The sequence below is a fragment of the Leopardus geoffroyi genome, chromosome B4 (assembly GCF_018350155.1).
Source record: "Leopardus geoffroyi isolate Oge1 chromosome B4, O.geoffroyi_Oge1_pat1.0, whole genome shotgun sequence".
In the NCBI taxonomy this organism is placed as follows: domain Eukaryota; kingdom Metazoa; phylum Chordata; class Mammalia; order Carnivora; family Felidae; genus Leopardus; species Leopardus geoffroyi.
Genome location: NC_059341.1, coordinates 39,433,738 through 39,453,327, shown reverse-complemented (window position 1 = coordinate 39,453,327; position 19,590 = coordinate 39,433,738). Strand labels below are relative to the sequence as shown.

The 19,590-nt window shown below is 42.4% G+C and overlaps 1 protein-coding gene across 5 annotated transcripts in view; it reads right to left on the bottom strand.

Moving 5' to 3' along the window:
* Positions 1-18,906, bottom strand: part of DYRK4 (dual specificity tyrosine phosphorylation regulated kinase 4) — a 52,459-nt gene extending 33,553 nt beyond the window's left edge. For 3 of the 5 annotated variants that reach the window (XM_045466887.1, XM_045466889.1, XM_045466890.1), the window contains exons 1-4: positions 18,804-18,898; positions 18,284-18,587; positions 16,842-16,963; positions 12,385-12,478 (exon numbers count right to left, since the gene is read on the bottom strand). In XM_045466887.1, the coding sequence (XP_045322843.1) occupies positions 12,385-12,471 (87 nt within the window). In that variant the 5' untranslated portion in view covers positions 12,472-12,478; positions 16,842-16,963; positions 18,284-18,587; positions 18,804-18,898. Of the gene's footprint in view, positions 1-12,384; positions 12,479-16,841; positions 16,964-18,283; positions 18,588-18,803 lie in introns of all 5 variants that reach the window. The other 2 variants (XM_045466891.1, XM_045466888.1) reach the window with 2 other exon arrangements.
* Positions 18,907-19,590: the final 684 nt, after the last annotated feature.

The window sequence follows — 19,590 nt, the reverse complement described above, 5'->3', positions numbered from 1 at the left end:
GGAGACCCCTGTGTTCACAAGTGTGCTTAGGTTGCTAAGATTCCCCCATGTCTAGGCCCATATTCAAATCGTGGGATTCTCCTGGGGTCTCCAGCTATTCTTGCTGTCACTGGGTGATGATCCAGAGGGTCTAGGCACTGCCCCAACATGCATGGTGAGAAGGCTGGTCGATCAGAAGCCTGGAGTCTCAAATCCTGACCCTGGGCCCCTCCTCTACCTCTCTTGTGTCTGTCTTCTGAGCTAGAGACTCTTAGGTTCTCACACTTCTTTTGTTTTCTCAGCAAAAGAAAAAGGCAAATTCTATCTCACTACTTTGCAAAAGCCACCTCACCTTCCTCAAATAAAAGCTGAGTTTGGCTTAAAAGCTAATTCGAGGAAGGTGGGAAAGCTGAAACCCAGCTGAAAGCTCCACCCCCCACCCACATCCCCAACATTCAGGCAAAAGAGGTAACAGGTGCTAAACCATTCCAGTTGCTTATTCCTGTGACTTGCTCTCAAGGATTCTTCCAGGAACACCTAGGTCCTGCCTCCCAGGCCAGGAGGATATACAGAATCACAGAGTTGGGATGGACTTTACTGATGCATTCATTTTTAACATATTTACTGAGCGTATCTATGTGTCAGGCAGTGTGCTAAGCACAGATCACACAGTCCAGACGTTTCAAATTTACTGAAAAGCTCTTAAAATGTAGAATCTCCATCCTGACCCCAGACTCCTTAGTGGTGGGGCCTAGAAACTTGTATTTTTTAAAAAGTTTCCCAAGTGAGTAATGTGCAGCCAGAACGGGAGCCGCAATCTAATGCCATCCCCTCCTTGGGAATTCATCTCTTCCTGCCCTGAAGTTGGCTTTCTTTTATGTCCTTGATGTTTATGTTTCCTTCCTTATTTTTTGTGAATCCTTATCTCCCCTCAGCAAGAGTATATGGCAACAAACATGAGGCCCCTCAAGAGTTTTCCCTCTGGATGGTTCATGTAGGGGGTCCCCACAGTGCCTATCCATGTGTTAACATCCATGGCACCATAGTCACAAGAGCCTGGACTGAGCTGAGACCACCTGCAGAGACAATCTTGCATTTGCTGGGTGTCTGGGATGGGGGCAGGGCATGTCATTTTCCTTGCTGGTACAGTGGGGTTAGCTATAGGCTGCTTCTAATGAAGGCTGCCTCTTCGTATGTTGTCACAGGGGCGTGCCTTTGTTATAAATGTAGATTATTCAACACAAGCTGACTGCAGTAAGCACAACCTCCCACTTGCAGGACTGAATGAAAATATTTTCAGAAACTTGCAAATTATCATTTATGATTTCCTACCACGGGTGGCATAATTGTGTGAGAATGGAGATATCCCTCCAAGACTCTGCCCACCATATCCCTAGTTTAGGCACCTGTTGTAATGGTCTCCTAAGCACTACCCTGCCCCTTTCCCAATCCATCCTCTACTGCCTAAGACCTCATAAATTAAACATGAACCTCTGATCTTGTTGCTGCACTCCTTAAACCTCCCCAATGACTTCCCAGGGCATGGATGTCCTGGCATAGAAACCTTCCCAGCTTCATCCCTTGTCATGGCCTTGGCCCTGACCTTTTGGCTCCAGAAATAATGAATGCCTTGCAGTTCTCAAACACTTTGTTGGTTCACATCTCAGCACTTCTGCTCCTGCTGTTTCTGCTTGGAATATTCTCTCATTGCCCAGTTGTCACCTTCCTCCATTCCAAGTCCTTGTCATTGAACTTTGTCATTGTCCTTGAACTTCCAAGTTCAAGTCCCAGCCAAAGTGCCACATTCTCCATGAAGCCTCCATAGCCACTGCATATGTATCTTTCCCACTACCCCATGCTTCATACTTGCTCTGACCACAGCACCTGCAAAGGTTTGTTAGACAAGGTTGTCTTACATCTGCCTTCTTCTGCCAGACTATGAGACCCTTTAATAAAAAATCTGAGTCTTATTTCAGAATCCCAAGCCTAACATGGTATCTCACACATAGTAGTCACTTAAATATTTGCTAAAGGAAGGAAGGGAAGGAGAAGGGGCAGACTGAAGGAGCAGGAAATCCCTAGTACTTGTTCTCAAAGACTTGAGCTGACTCTCAGTCACCTGGGATGATGAGGGAGAATAAGGCGAGCTGAGGGCAAAGTACAGGCTAACAGCACCCTTCCACACCCAGGTGGGATGTATGTGCTATTCCTCAAACACCCATGGCTTCCCAAGAATAGGGGAAAGGAAAGTAAATGGTTGACTGACAGAGATCACAGTCATGCAGGATGGGAGTCTCCTTTGTTTACAGATAACTCCGTAAACTGCAAGAAAAAGGCAATTTTATCCATAGCCTAATATCCAGAAACCTATAGACTCTGTTTCCTGGAGCCCTAATATCACCCTCATCAAGAGGTAAGGGGGGGTTAAGTGCTTGCCATAGTGATATGGGAAACAAAGACAAATGAAAAATTAAATTTCCTTACTGCCTACAGCCCATGGACAAGTTCTTGAAACAAGCAGAGTGACCTTCCTCTAGGAGCTCAGCTGACTCGATGATGACGCTTTGCTAGGGGCAAAAGGGAACCTTGGCTTAATATTATCCTGACACCCCACCCCCTCAGGATCCTGTAAATCTACTTTAACATATACAAATTCCTTTGGAAACTTCTTTTATCTCAACTCCCCCAAGATTTATGCTGAGAATCATACTCCAAGCTTATAGCCCCCTGATATACATCTGAAGGATCCCATGATGGAGGTTTTACTAAACAGTAATAAATGACATCTTTCTAACAACAGCTAGCCCCTCAAGGTCCTGGAAACCTTGCTTCCAAAATTCCTTAGATAATTATGCTGTCCCTAACCCCCTCCCAACCTGAAGGTATATAATCACTCTTCACAACCCCAGTGCAGCTCTTTCTGTCCATGGGTCCTGTCCCTGTGCTTTAAGAAAATCACCTTTTTTTGCACCAAAGATGTCTTCAAGAATTCTTTCTTGGCCATTGGCTCCAAATCCCACCATCACCCCAAAACCCCAACAGGGAGGCAGTTGAGCTTGGATGTCAGCGTCTCTGCCTTGTTGATAGTCCACTCTCTCCCCCATGTCACCACATTCCTTCTCCTAGTGGCTTCCTCTCCCACCAGGGGCCAGTGCTCTCCTGCTCCCTGGCACTTCCTTTTGGAAGGAATGCCTCTTAGTCAGCAAATGCACACAAGAGAATTCCCCTGTCCATACCCTCTTCTCAAAGGTAGTTTCATTTTCAAAGAGAAAGCCTAGAAAAGAACATATTTTGGTGCAAATGAATGAATCTCTGTTCACAGAAGACTTCCTGGTGCTGGGGAACTAGATGAAAGAGAAATCCCATGTCCTGCATCCGTGCCCTCTCCCTGGTGGCACTGTGCCTTCCTCTTCTCTACTTTGCATTCTCCTCAAGCCAAGCCCCCACAACAACATGTGTGGTTTACCCCTCCATCACAGGGGAGTATATTTTCTGCCCCTTTATAGATAGCTAAAGGATAATAGGTCAGGTCCCTTTGCAGGGCTCATTAGAACAGAACCTCAAGGCTCACTGTCTCATCTTATTACCTTGGACAGAGCCCTGGGTGTCCTCCTCATTGGCAAAGTTCAGGGAAGAACGCAACTGGACTCTCAGCAGGCATCAAGGCCACCCTGGTCTCCTGCCCCTGGGCCACCCAGCCTTTGCAGAAAGGCACACTTCCATCATACCACCCCACCTTGATCATACCTCACAGGCTATTTTTCTATTTTCTCAGCTGGCTCCTCCTTGTCTCTTCCTCTTCCCTGTTAATTAAAAAAAAAAAAAAAAAAAAAAAAAAAATCCCCCAGTGCATGGCCAGGGTTGGATGAAGCTCAAGTTTGATGATATCAAATCACAGCTTCCTCCTTGCAGGCTCCATAATCCCTTCCCAGAAGCCAGAACAACTGAGAATTCAAAACAAATGCATTAATGCAGAGAAAGGGTGTGATGATGGGGCGCCTGGGTGGCGCAGTCGGTTAAGCGTCCGACTTCAGCCAGGTCACGATCTCGCGGTCCGTGAGTTCGAGCCCCGCGTCGGGCTCTGGGCTGGTGGCTCAGAGCCTGGAGCCTGTTTCCGATTCTGTGTCTCCCTCTCTCTCTGCCCCTCCCCCGTTCATGCTCTGTCTCTCTCTGTCCCAAAAATAAATAAACGTTGAAAAAAAAAAAAAAAAAGAAAGGGTGTGATGAGAAGAGAGAAAAAAAATCTTTGGGGATTCTATATAGAGCACAACAAGTTTGACAATTAGGCCCATCAGAGCACCATGAGAGCTGGGAGAAAGAGGCGGTTGCTAGGCTCCTCACATCCCCAGCTAAGACATTAAGCTACTATCACTGCACAGAGCTTAGGCAAATTGCAGCATCTCTCCCATGGCTGGCTACTTCTAGCTACGCTTCTGCCCTGAAAGCCCCTTTGGTGTGTGAAGAAGCCCAGGATGCCTGGGCAGAAAAGAGTAGCCTCTTGCTTATACTCACAGCCAAGCCTGGACTCAGGAGACCCATTAGAAGAGTGAACACAGCCAACCACTTGGGAGGACCAGACTTTCATCTCACTGATCCAGTATCCTCTCTGGAGTCCTGCCCACCAGGCTGTGTCCCTGGTGAAGGTGGAGGAAGGAGAGCCTTGGCATCCTTAGGGCTTGAGGGAGGGGCAAGAGCTTGAGTCTGAAAGCCCAGATGCTTGGAGCCATTTTCTAATGGACTTAGTGCATGGCCTGGAGACATATCCCTTCTGATCTTCTGATAAATGAAGTTTGGACACTTATGGTGCTGGAAGCCACCTTAGGAATCTGTAATCAAATGCCCTCATTTCCAAATGGAGAAAGGGAAGTTAAGGAGGCTATCCAAGTGACCTGTCCAAGATAACACGCAGTAGCAAACCTGAGTCAAGAATCTATGCCACCAAGTGCCTTTTTACTGTACCATGCTGCCATCAGATGATGTCTGACCTCTTTTGTGTTCTGCCATGAAACTGAATGGGAAGAGATTATAAAGCATTTCCCCTCCAAAGGTCTCTAAATACAAAATAAGATCATGCCTTTATTCTGATGGTGCCTGGATAAAGTTGCCAATAGATAGAAACATTCAGAAAGCAAGAATTTATTCTATAAATTAGACACTAAATTCTTGCCAATAAAAAGTAGATTTACGCATCCTCTAAGAGTTAGAGTAGCTGATTTCTAAGGTTCTATTCCCATTGATTCAGATTCATCCAACGCATTTGCAAAAGTTATTCCTTCTGCCTGAAATGCCTGCCTTCCAACTCACCACACAGCCTCTTTGCATAACCCCAGCAGGACATCATTCACTTTGAAAAAAAATGTGAATAATGAGCCCTATAACTTGTACCCCTTGATGGGACTGTAGCTGATTGGCATGCCATTGAAGCACGATCATGTACCTGGGCAGTAACAACATCTTAAGAAAACTTTCTCTAGGCCCTCATAGAATTTTGTTTCTACTTTAGTGACTACAAACTATGCCCTATTGTCATGTATCTTTTTACATGTTTATGTCCCTCACTATACTATGCACACACAAAAAGGAGATATATATATGTTTATTTTTGTGTCCTAGCACTGAGGATAATGCTTGGCCCAAAGTTAGCTCTCAATAAACACTTGTGGGATGGTTTATGAAAGAATTCATCCATCAAAGGTCTTTAAAGCTTCACAGAAGAGAAAAAAAGTACTTGACTCTAAAGTCAGATATTCACTGGAATTCTTACTCTGCTACTTGCCAGTAGTGTGACCTTGGCAAGCGATTTATCTTCTCTCAGGCTCAGTTTCCTTTTCTGTAAAATAAGACTAGTAACCTTACAGTAAAACTAAAAACAAAAACAAAGCACGCATGCACACAGACACAAACAAAAATAAGGTACTGTGAGTAAGAACTAGCAGAGACTATAGATACCAGAATCAGAAACCTTCCCCCTCAAAAGCTCCAAAAACTGAAATTATCAGGTAAAAACTGAAAAACAATCATGTGTGATATGCTTAAAAAAATAAAAAAGACTAAAATATAAGCTACCATGCAAATAACCAGATTTAAAAATAAATAAATTAGAACTTGGAAAAATAAAAAATATATATAAAAATTGAAACTTAAACCTTGATGGATGGACTTAATAAAAAATATTTAAGCAAAAAAGGCAGAACCAGGCACTTCACAGAAGAGGAAAATCAAATGCCAATTAACATACAAAAAAAGACTCAATCTCATTAATCATCATCAAAATGCAAATCAAAATACAATAAGATATTGGTACCCATCTACCAAACTAGCACATAGAAAGCCATACAATAACAAGTGATAGAAAGGATGAGGAACCATTAGAACTCACACATACTCCTGGCCGCAAAGTACTTTGATACCAATGTTTTAGAAAAGAGTTTGGCGTTATCCAGTAACGTTAAGCATCTACATACCCTGATACCCAGCAATTTCCCTCTTAAGTGTCTACTCTAGAAACCCTGCATATATGCACTAGCAGATGTGCACAACAACATTCATAGCAGCACCATTTTTGATAGCAGAAACCAGCAAAAAACCACATGCCATCACCTGCAAAACTGCAAGAAGTGTGATATGCCCATACAATTGAATACAGCAGTGAAACTGATTTATAAACAGGTTTCTGTGAACAGAAGGATTGATATGGACAGTACCTAAGGGACATAGGCACTGAGCAATCAGAATGGAGACCTGATCAATCCAAGCCAGATGCTGTACCAGGGTATGCTGACTTAGTACTGGGCCTGAGAAGTGATTGTAGAACAAAAAATGAACAGCACGATTCCATGTATATAAATCCAAAAACATGCAAAATTAAACAATACATAGTTTAGAAGGACTATAAACATGTAGAGAAAGAAATGAAATAACATGTAAAAGTGTGGTTACCTCAGAGGGGTCAATGTAACGTAAGATGGGGAGAGACACATAGGAGACTTCTTCCTTAAACTTCCTTAAACTGTGTAATATATACCCACAAGGGTGTTCATTGCATTATTATTCTTTACACCCTACACACATACTTAAATATTCTTTTATATATTCGATACTTAATAATAATTTTAAAAAAGCATTAATCAATTATAGATAAAATCTGAATCCCGATTTCAGTTTTTATTAGCAGAATGGTTTTAGGTAACTTGCTTAATCTAATCTCTTTGTATCTCAGTTTCCTCCTCTATAAAGTGGGGGTGATAACTGCCTCAATATTGCTGAAAGAAGCAAAGGTAAAAGGCTAAACATACATAGGGGAGGAGGTCGTATTCCTAACATATCCGTATCTCCACCTCCAATGTCACTTTCAATGCAAGTTGCCTATTCAGTCTGATTAATTCTGATACTCAGAGAAACTCTCCATGTCTGCCTGTTTCACTTCCTTGTCACAGCAACAGAAAGCAATCTGCAGTCTTTCTCTCTCCAAACCAAGAGCACCAATGGGAATGCAAAACAAAGGAACTGGTACTTATTATGTAGATCTCAGAAGGAAGCATGGGTCCCAATGAGAAAATGGGAAAAAGTAAGTAAGCACTCTCCTTTGGGAATGGATGTGTTGGCTTTCTTTCTCTCTTCAGCTATAATTGACTGTGACTTCTGTTTCTTTGCAATACCCAATGGTCAGAATGCTTGTTTTTCCTATGGAGCACCAATAAAGAAATGAGATGGTGTAAACCCTCAGATCTTTTTTCACTGTGGAAGACTCATTACTAAGTCTGTCTGCTACAGGAAACCCCTTTCTGTTCAATGAAGAGGAGGGAAGGTAAAAGAAATCAATATTGAATGGCCCTCCGCCGGCAAGCTCATCCTCTTATCTCATTAATTTCCACCGCAACGGGAAAGAGGGTTTGTAGGAATAACTATACCAAGTTTCACAACCAAGAAAGAGCCTTAACAATCTAACCAAGGTCTCATAGCTGGTGTCTAAATAGACATCTGTCCCCACATGATAGAAAAGAACTTTTTAAAAAAAAGTGTTCATGATCCCAAGAGATTCTGATTTCAGTGGCCTTTAAAACCTTTCCCAAGTGGGGCGCCTGGGTGGTTCAGTCGGTTGAGCATCTGACTTCAGCTCAGGTCACGATCTTGTGGTCCGTGAGTTCGAGCCCCGCATCAGGCTCTGGGCTGATGGCTCGGAGCCTGGAGCCTGCTTCCGATTCTGTGTCTCCCTCTCTCTCTGTCCCTCCCCCATTCATGCTCTGTCTCTCTCTGTCTCAAAAATAAATAAACGTTAAAAAAATTTTTTAAAAAAGCCTTTCCCAAGTGATTTTAAATATCCAATCAACATTGAGAACCACTGGTCTAATTCCATCTCAGCTCTCACTGATGAGGAAAATAAGGGCTGGTCTGTACCATTCTTGGCATTAACCCACAACATCTGACCTTTCTATAAAGAATTCCAATTTTAAGCTTCAGGAGAGATGGGATTGTTTTGTTTTTTGTTTTGTTTTGTTTTGTTTTGTTTTGATCTGTTTTGTTCTCCACATCCCCAGCACCTAGAACAGTGCCTGGAATGAGTAGGCACTCAATAAATAATTGTAGAGGGAAAAAATAAATAAACACTTTCCTGGTTTCTATTCCACAAGTACACATTGAGTTTTAATCTGTGTGAGGCACTGTCCTAGGTTCCAGGCATTTAGCACTGAACCAGACAAACAATATCTATGCTGTTACGGCACTTCTGTTCAAGAACAGCACTATTCAATAGAAACATCATGCAAGCCACATGTGAAATTTTAAATTTTCTGGTAGCCACATTTAAAAAAATAAAAAGAAACAGGTGAAATTAATTGTTATGTATTTTATTTGACACATCATTTGCAGAACACTACCTTACCATGTAATCAGTATAAAAATTTTTACAGTGTTATCAAGGTGTTAACATGCTACAAAACCCACCCAATTATAAAAAGTTATCAGTAAGGTACTTTACATTCATTTCCTCACACCAAGTCTGTGAAACATGGTGTGTATCGTTCACAATGGCAGCATACCTCCAATTGGACAAGACCCATGTCAAGGGCTCCGTAGCCTTACATGGCCAGTGGCTGCACTATTGGTCAGTGTAGTTCCACAGGGCGAGGCAGACAGTAAACAAGTACACAAACAAATACAGAATATAATTAGAAAGGGTGTTGAGGAAGGCTTATCTAAGGAAGTGGTACTCAGAAATCAAGTGACTGGAAGGATAGAGGATAAATAACAGAACCTGTTCTTCCAGTGCTGAAAATAGAAAATGTATCTTTAGAGGGCTTAGTTAGGAAGTCCTTTGTAGCTCCTATTCATCAACTGTCAGAAAAGCTGTAAAGTAACACTCTATATTAACAGAGTTCCCTTCCCCAGACTTCTCCCAGGTTCTACTCCTAAATGGTCTAAGAGAGACCCCGGAGTGCTGCTAGGTCCTCCAGGCCCAGAAGCTGGCCGTTAGGCAACACGTTTTCTATGAACAGAGTTACGGAAGAGCCAGATATCATCCAACCTACTAGCTGAGATAACTGTGGTCCAGAAGAGAGGATGCTTCCTCTGCTGGCAGTCAGGACAAACTATAACACAGGAGCATTTTCCCCAAGTGCAGAGAGATCCTGTGTCATTGGGAGCCACTGTGAGAGCCCTGGGACCTTTGCCAGCTAAGTGGAGAGGACAGGGACTCTCCACAGGCATCCAAGGCAAATGACTTCCTGCAGAGATCTCTCTGTGGCAGATGGCTCTTTAATATTTAGTCAAATGAATGGGGGCATTTTTTAAAGCATCCTACATTACTATCCAACGATCACCCTGTTGTCTTAAATCCAGGTGAAATCAATTATTAAAAACAACATTTTAAAACTCTCTTAGCTGGGGCACCTGGGTGGCTCAGTCCGTTAAGCATTCGACTCTTGGTTTCGATTATGATCTCAAAAGGTTCGTGAGTTTGAGCCTTGCATCAGGCTCTGTGCTGACTGCAGATTCTCTCTCTCTCTCTCTCTCTCTCTCTCTCTCTGTCCCTTCCCTGCTTTCTCACTCATGCTCTTTCTCTCAAAATAAATAAACTAAAAAAAAAAAAAAACTCCCTTAGCTGAAATACTACCAAGATCCATATTTAAAATAAATATTTAATTATTATTATAAATATTATAGTTATAACTTAGAAGATTAAATATTGTGAAAAAAATATACATTATTATCAATTCATTCAAAAATTCAAAATATTTTTTCCAACACTTGCTTGGGGCAGTTGATAGGCTGAGATTCAGAGCACTCTTCTCATCTTCCATGTGTTTTTAGGTCAAGAGATTATAATTCCTTCTTTTCATCCTCCAATTAATATGATTGTCCACTGAAACCCAAGATTTCACATGCTGTGGATGGTTATTGACTTGTTTTCATTTCCTTACTTTAGCCTATTCAGCTCAACTGGATAAGAAGTCCATTGGGGAAAATGAACAGATGGTGAAATGACATTTATTTATGGCCCATAAGAATAATTACCAATGTAAAGACAATAGTTATAAGTTTAGATGGTATTTTTTATTATTGATTTTTTTTAAAGTAGGCTCCATGCCCACCGCAGAGCCCAACATGGAGCTCAGTGTGGGGCTTGAACTTATATGACCCTGAGATCAAGATCTGAGCTGAGATCAAGAGTTGGACACTTAACCGACTGAGCCACCCAGGTGCCCCTAGACAGTATTTCTAAATGGTATTGTCAATTGCTGGCAGTTACAAAAAATACAACATAAATGAATTTTTATTCAGCATGATTTTTTAATTTTTTTTTGACAATTCTTGTTGTGGCAACTATAGCAGAATAGGTTTTCCTTAAAATTAATATAAATATATGAAGGAATTTTATAGGACAACATTTAACAGAGTTGACATGACTCAGCAAAGAGGCAATGAATAGAGTGGTTAAGAATACGGTTTTGGGGCTCCTGGGTGGCTCGGTGGGTTAAGGGTCCAACTTTGGCTCAGGTCATGATCTCACAGTTTGTGAGTTCAAGAGCCACACTGGACTCCAAACTGGTAGCCTGGAGCATGCTTGGGATTCTCTCTCTCCCTCTCTCTCTCTGCCCTTCCCCCACTCATGCTCTGTCTCTCTCAAAATAAATAAACATTTAAAAAAAGAATATGGATTTGAATTCCATCTGCCACTCAATGGTTTATGGTCATGGCTAATTAACTTCACTTGAATTTCAGAAATCGGGATAATAATTGTACTTGCCTCTAAGATTCATGTGAGAGTCATCCAAGCACTCAGTAAACAGGAGCTCAAGCAGATTAAAACAAATGTAAGTTGCAAAACTCATGGTGATTTTTCTAAGTCATGACCAAGACCATTCTGTTTGTATAATAGTTTTAAATGTGAACAGAATGTTGTCTTTATTATCCTGTTTGATGTAGATTTACTATTTTAAATTAAATATTAATTTTTGCTTTGTCAAAAGAAATGTTTTAGGTATTAACAAATTTTTGTACCTATGAATTATAAAATAATGGTTTTGTTGTATGTGATAATGGTAGGGATAGGGATGGGGAACAACGGACATCAGGATTCATTTTTATGAGTTATAACCCTGAGGGGGAGAAGGCCAGGGTTAAATCAGCAACACTGCTTGGAGGAGGTGACCTAATAGTCATAATTTTAAGGAGGTGGTGTGTGATCTACAGGGAGGAAAACTTTCACCAGGCCTCAGATAGGCTGCTGAACTCCAGTTCTTCGAAGCATTGACACGAGCAGGACTCAAGGTCAAACCTAATGCCCCGGACTCAAGTTTGCCACAGAATTTTCAGAGCAAGGACCCCAAATAATACGATCTTTTGAGGAAAGTGTGAAATTCAAACTGAGGGCATTAGATGAAAAAGTACACCTGATTTAGAAGTAGATCTTGTGATCACAAAGTCACCACATCACAAAATTACCTTCAGTGCTGTGGCATCTTACTAGTTTTGAGGTAAAAAGGAGGGCACCATGTCTGTGTTAGGGAACACACACACACACACACACACACACACACACACACACAGACGTTTTCTGGAAATTTCTTGCATACATGTTTGGAACATTCTGGGACACTTCTAGTGTGGTTCCAGAAATACGGAGCGCAATACAAGACACTGTAGAAGAGACATAGCTTCAGACTACCTGTTCGATGAAGGCCCTGCAGTTCTGGGGTTCATGACACTACACTCTGGCCCTGTAGCCAATTTCCCTCCAAGCCCGCCCAGACCTGGCTCTACCAACCAGCCTGGTCCCCCCACAGTTCCCTTCCCCTCACACTGCCATCAGAGGTGCTTGGGGCACAGTGATCACCACTGGGTCCAGGGTCCCCAAGTCTTCATAATGATACCCCTACTCCCCAAATGAAATTCAAGGATCTTTACCTTCACAGGGTTGACATCCTGTTTCTTTCTTGTTTTCAAAACTGGGAAGGATGTTAAACTGCATTTCCTTGGCTTTTTAGCATCCATTGTAGTCCTACAGGAGGAAGGGTAGAAAGAAAATTGGCAGTAGGAGCAAAGTGTCGGTAATGGCCCCAACACCCAAGGCGGGAAGAACACAGGGCAGGCTTGGAGACAGAAGTAGGTGGCGGGCCTGAAACAGTGACTGAGTCTCTGTTACTCCTTTTGTTTCCCTTCTGGTGACTGATGATGTCAGGAGAGGGGGCGTCTTGGCATGAGACTTTGGGTGCTCAGAGCAGAGGGAGACGGCAGCCAAGGAAGAAAGATGAGCTAATGATGTGGCCAGCAGTTTAGGACACCAAACAAAAAGACCCATTTCCTCTAGCTCACTGCAAAGTAAAACATTCTCTTGCCACACACACCTTACGCTCTGAAAGATACATACATTAGCAGTTACTTGGTAGCTGAATGCCTATAGAAAAACAAAAAAAGAACAATTGGTAGAAATGCTTTCCCTGGATCTCATTTAGCCATTTTTGCACCTTCTTTACTCAGGGCACAGCTCCATGAATAATGAACTCGCTGCAAGAGGAAAAACTAATTCAACTTAAGTTTATGGCATCTAGTCAAAGTGGTGATTTATGTGAGTGGAAGAGTCTTAGAGGCTCTCATGCCACTGCTACACACCTGTTCCACAAGCAGATGGATGCTGGAACTCTGCTTTGTGTCCCTTGGAAGTCCCTTGTCAGCCTCCAACTCTAGCAAGAGCCAAGGGAATCGGGAATATATGAATAAGGACAGAAAGGGAATCAGTGCAAATGTTATCCTGGCTTCTGCCTACCATTCCATTGTTTAGGTTCTTACAGACACTATAATAGTGACAGCATCACAATTTTGAAATTATTCAGAGGACTGAAGACAAGTCACGTCCACTGTTCTTGCAGCATAATGTTGGAAAATCAGAAATTACTTGTCTCTATATAAAGAGAAGTTTAAAAATGCAGCAATATGTATTATAGACTATGATGCGATCATTTAAAAAAATGAAGCAAATTTCTATGTATGCCTGTAATATATTGAATAAAAACGAATAATATGAATGATTCCATATTTATTTAAGAAAAACCAAGATGTCTGCATGACTTTACACAGGCATATTGAGGAATATAGAAAATTAAACCATAAAGTTAATTACCTTTGAGGGACAGAGCTGAGAGAGGGGGGTGGGGACTTTAATTTTAACACACACACACACACACACACACACACACACACACACAATATAAAAAAAGTCCTTCCCACCAACAGTGCAAGAGGGTTCCTGTTTCGTGCCCCCATGTTTATAGTGGCACTTCCAACAATAGCCAAATTATGGAAAGAGCCTAAATGTCCACCAACTGACGAATGGATAAAGAAGATGTGGTTGATATATACAATGGAATACTACTTGGTAATGAGAAAGAATGAAATCTGGCCATTTGCAGCAACATGGATGGAACTGGAAGGTATTATGCTAAGTGAAATAAGTCAGTGAGAGAAAGACAGATACTATATATGTTTTCACTCATATGTGGATCTTGAGAAATTTAACAGACCATGGGGGAGGAAAAGGGGGAGAGAAAGGTACAGAGAGGGAGGGAGGCAAACCATAAGATTCTTGGATACTGAGAACAAACTAAGGGTTGATGGGGGATGGGGGAGAGGGGAAAATGGGTGACGGGCACTGAGGAGGGCACTTGTTGGGATGAGCACTGGGTGTTGTATGGAAACCAATTTGCCAATAAATTAAATAAATAAATAAATAAATAAATAAAGTCCTATGCAAACAGTATGGAGGCTCCTCAAAAAATTAAAAATAGAACTACCCTACGACCCAGCAATTGCACTACTAGGTATTTACCTAAGCGATACAGGTGTGCTGTTTTGAAGGGGCACAGGTACCCCAATGTTTATAGCAGCACTATCGACAATAGCCAAAGTATGGAAAGAGCCCAAATGTCCATCGATGGATGAAGCAATAAAGAAGATGTGGCATATATATATACAATGGAGTATTACTCAGCAATCAAAAAGAATGAAATCTTGCCATTTGCAACTAGATCAAATCAAAAAGAATGAAATCTTGCCATTTGGATGGAACTAGAGGATATTATGCTAAGCAAAATTAGTCAGAGAAAGACAGATATCATATGACTTCACTCATATGAGGACTTTAAGATACAAAACAGATGAACATAAGGGAAGGGAAGCAAAAATAATATAAAAACAAGGAGGGGGACATAACATAACAGACTCTTAAATACAGAGAACAAACTGAGTGTTGCTGGAGGGGTTGGGGGTGGGGGGAATGGCTAAATGGGTAAGGGGCATTAAGGAAGACACTTGTTGGTGTGAGCACTGGGTGTTATACATAGGGGATGAATCACTGGAATCTACTCCTGAAACCATTATTGCACTATATGCTAACTAACTTGCATGTAATTAATTAATTAATTGATTGATTTAAAAGTCCTATGCAAAAGCAAACAAAAAGTAATAGTTGCTTCTCTTCAAATGATCATAATGTCCCTTCTTTCTTCCCTTCCTTCTTTCATTTCTACAAACATTGCTGAGATAATTCCTCTGACAAACCAGACATGGCCTCTGCCCTCAAGGAGAGTTTGTAATCTAGGAGGGGAGACACATGGACATTACAACGTACATGATCATTACAATGCATGTGATCATGGCATTAATAGAGGCCTGTGCAAAGAGCTAATGGAGCACACTTCTGGGGATGACTAATGTCTGTTGGAAGAGCCGAGGAAACCTCTGCACTTAAGCAGAGTAGAATTGTCCTTGCGGAATAAACAGGACAGGAATGGAGTCGAGGGCAGTTGGAGAAGACTGTGTAGGCACAAAAAGTATGAAAGAGCAGTGCCTTCTCCAGAAAGTGTGAGTACATGGACATTGCTGGTGGAAGGCCAGAGAGCTGGTTAGACTGTAAAGAAAGGGTCACATGGTTTATTCTAAGCCTGAAAAAATCAGACTTGTACTTTAGGATCATCTCTCTGGCAATGCCATGGAGCAAGGTTTGGAGGAGCTCAAGTAGGAAGCTATCTGGAGCATCTAGGCAAGACATGATGCGGGCCTCAACCAAGGCAATGATAGTAGGACAGATTGCAAGTGGGAACCTGGGATAATTTGGGGGACAGAACCGGTAGAATTTGGGCCATCAATCTGATGTGGAGGTTGTAAAATCTGAACACTGGGGAAGAATGAATATAATTGTTTCTGCCAGGGCTCTGTATCAAATGTTCCCTCCATCTACTTCCCAAGGATGTGGGACACCATACAAGTCCACATGCCTCTTTCCTGGCAAGTGGAGCTTTTTCTTCATTTCAGCCTCAGGTGCCCTGTCAGTGAAGACTACACAAAGACCTGAAGAAGATGCTGAGGCATCTTGGAGTCTCATCTCAGTGCTGCCCCCAGACAGATTCTGAGCAAGTCATGTGCCTTCTCGAGACTCAGTTTCCCCATTTGTAAGATTTGTAAGACTGGACCAGATGATTTCTGATGTCCCTTTCAGTTCTAAGCTTCTTTGATTCTAACTTTATTAAATATTGTCAGATTGGGGGAAAAATTCTATTGTGACTTTGGATAATTCTGTGGTTCTCAAAGACTATTTTGTGCCATTTTTCCCCTAAGAATGCATTCAATCTAACTTCCATTTAATCCATGACACTTAGTCCACACTCAAAGCTTCACAAATACCATGTTTTATCCTCAAAATAAGTGGTGAACTATGTAGAGTATGTTTTATAGCTTGTTTATAACTGTTGCATGAAGGATTAGAGAAAACAAATAAATTCATCTCAGAGCTAGAGTAAATATTGCTTTGAAAACTGAAACTAAAACTTAAAAATTGCTATTATTTTACATGAAGATCAGTTTCCCTACCTCTCCAGCTTATATACCCATCTCTTTCCTCTGGATTTCAGCATTTTTGCTTCTGTTACTTGATCAACAACTTTATTGTTAATTATTTTAGGGGTAGACACTTCATCTCATCTTGATTGTGAATCTCTTGGGGGCAGGAATGATGAACTTGGATTTTGTTTTATTTTACTTTATTTTATTTTTTATATTTTTCATAGGGGCATGGACAATGACTTGTCTACTGAAAGGCCTTTGTACAAATGTTCTGAAGAAAGAGAAATCTAAGTTTAGATTAATTCATCAAAAAAATTTGAAATCACCATCTGAATGTCAGAAACTGTGCTAAGCATGGGGGATTGAGAGATAAATAGAACAGAATCCTTGCTTTCATGGAGTTCAGTCTTGTGGGCATGACAGACCCATAAACAGTGGACTGCAGACACAGTGTTTTATACATAATGCATTATCTATGTACACCAATTTTCGATGCCCAGAAAGGATATATATCTTTTGAGATTTACCTGTTATGGTTTTAGTATTTCTACTGCAGCTGTTCAGTAGCTAGTTCTTTATGCCCTGGAGAGCTACCTTTGGGGCAGAAATTGTGGCAGTGAAGAACTTTGCAGGGACTCCCTTTGCATTTCTGTGAACAAGAGACAATGTATTTAATGCATTTAACTTACTGTCACTTCTGCAAAGAGAACTCCTCGGGTCCCTTTGCAATTATCCTTGAAACCTTCATGGTCTGTGGACTCTCAGAGCTGGAAGGGGTTTTAGAGGCCATTCATCCATTTCCTGCCTGGGAGAAATCCTCCTTAGGGTATCCCTGGCAATCACTCAGTCTCTGCTTGAATATTTCTGACAGAGCTCACTGTTCTTCCAGGAAACTCATTTCTCATCCAGCTGCTGATACATATGATTGGTGCCCAGCAAATGTTGGTTGGAAGAAATGATATTGAACAACATACCCTCCACCCATACTTGTTATCTTCTGCAGAACAGCAAAGAACACATCTACCCTCTCTTCTACTCAAGAGTTCTTGAATATTCAAAACAGTGGCTTTTGCTTCTCTGGAACCTACTCATCTCCAGGCATTCTGGAGTCTTATTTCAAACGCCTCTTCATATGATACAGCATCCAGGCATGATGGAGAGAACCTATATTGTAACTATTCCTCTCTACTGTCTAGTTTTTTTATGACCTTGCTTTAAGAGGCTACGGTTTTCTAGAGTCTAGGTTATGGACTGATCAGTGCTAACTCAGGCAGGAAGACCTTTACATCATTCATCTGTTCTCTATATTTCTATTAATGAAGCCTAGACCAGTATTTTCCCTTTTTAGCCATCACAACACACTCATGTTGGATTTGGCATCAGCTAAAACCAATGACTCCCAGCACTGGGTCCTCGGCAGGTTTGAGAAGTATCTTTCTAGCCAAGTTCCTGACAACAGTATGGAGTTGGGGAAGGCGAAGTCAAAGAATGGCTGGCACACTACTAGAGACTGCCTTCAGGTTTATCATTACCCTCTTGGTAAGGACTAAAACAGACAAGGGAAATAACAGACCAATTAGCACAGTCCAGGTTTGGAGAATTCCTTAGAACTCCTAGATTTTACGTACCCAACACACATAAATGATTAAGTCCCTCAAGCAAGACTGGCAACAAAGGACCCATTTGTCCTTTCATAGTCTGAACTTTCTATAAATGGCCTTGCATTTTTGACCATCAGTCATTTTAAAACAGGTCTGAGGGGTCACAAGTTACTTAAGCCCTGAATTGACTGATGGACATTTCAAACATAGCAAGTAGCACAAATCAACTTAAATTAGATTTTTTAAAAACCCAAATTTTGTATTCTTCATCCCTCTTTTGGGGAAAATATTTGCTAAAAGGAGCATCACCCTGGAGTGGCAAGTATCACCAAAAGGAAAGCGTTGCTCTGGACGTACGATCCACCCACCGCTTTGAGTCGCCCTGCATTGGGCCCTGGCTGAGCACGGAGGCGTGCAGGGTCAGAATAGGCTCGTGTCAGCCAGATCCTAGGGCGTCCACGTGTGGCGTGGGGTCGTGGGCTCACTTTTGACCTCCAGGAGGACCAGCCAGGCCGTGAAGATAAATAAAAGGGGAAGAAATTTTGTGCCCCACGTTGTTGAGGTCAGGGCTGGAAGCGATTTCAGGAGAGGTCTTATGAGCTCCCTAAAATTCACCTCTCTCCACCACGCATTCAGCCCAGGTCAGCGATGCAACATTCTGTTAGGCGGAAACTGTATCCACGTTGGGTTGTGAGGACAGAGCGGTTCAGAGCACTTTCCTCCAGTCCGCGCTCACCCTCGGCCTCTCTCTCTCCTCTGACCACACTTCTACTACATGCATTCTCTGCTCTGCACCTCCCTTGACCCCGCTCCGCACCACATTCTTTCCCCACAGCCCCAGAGCCTTTGGCCCGCCAGCGTCCACCCCCACCCCCACCCCGGCCTTACTTGGTCCCCACGCGGGCAGAAGGTGGGAGGAGCTGCATCCGGCTAGCGCAGACTTGCCGGGCGGCCGCTGCGGGACACTCACTCCAACACCCCGCCCGCCGGCCCGCCCGCGCGGGCCGGGGACCACGCCCTCCTCCCGTCGCTAGGGAAACTCTGTCCACCCTTTTTGTGACTCCGGACCTGAAAGGACTTGGGCTCTGGACCGGTCCAAACCACTTTTCACACCAGATCCTAGAGGACACCTCTCTTCCCTTTGCTCCAATTCAATCGCCCCAGAGTTGAAGGACATCCCAAGGATGGGGAGATTAGAGTTCACCCAATTGCCCTAGGCTCCTGAAATTATCCCTACTTTCTCCCTCTTCAAAAGTCTGTGGTTACCAGAAGCTCACAGCAAAAGTTCTGGATATAATATATTCAGATGAACACTTCTTGAGCATTTGCTCTGCATCAGGTTTTAAGTGCATGAAAACTAAGGGAAGTTATAGTTGAATGACCGCAGGGCCTGGAAGAATACGGTCTGCTTGATAGAGGAAACATTCAAAAAAAGCTTTTTGAAAGAGCAGAGTTGAACTGGATTCTTCAAGGCCATATAGGAATTAGCAATGTAAAGCAGGCAAACAAGAGCCAGGGTAAAAGCCCAGAGCGAGGGGTAACAACATGGTATCTTAGGTGCTGGCACAGTCTGGAGCAGGAGACCAGGTTGAAGACGCAGGCAGGGAACAGCCAAATGGGAAACATCTTGCGAACTGAACAGGGTAGGCTGTACGTGTGTGGTTTTTAAGCAGGG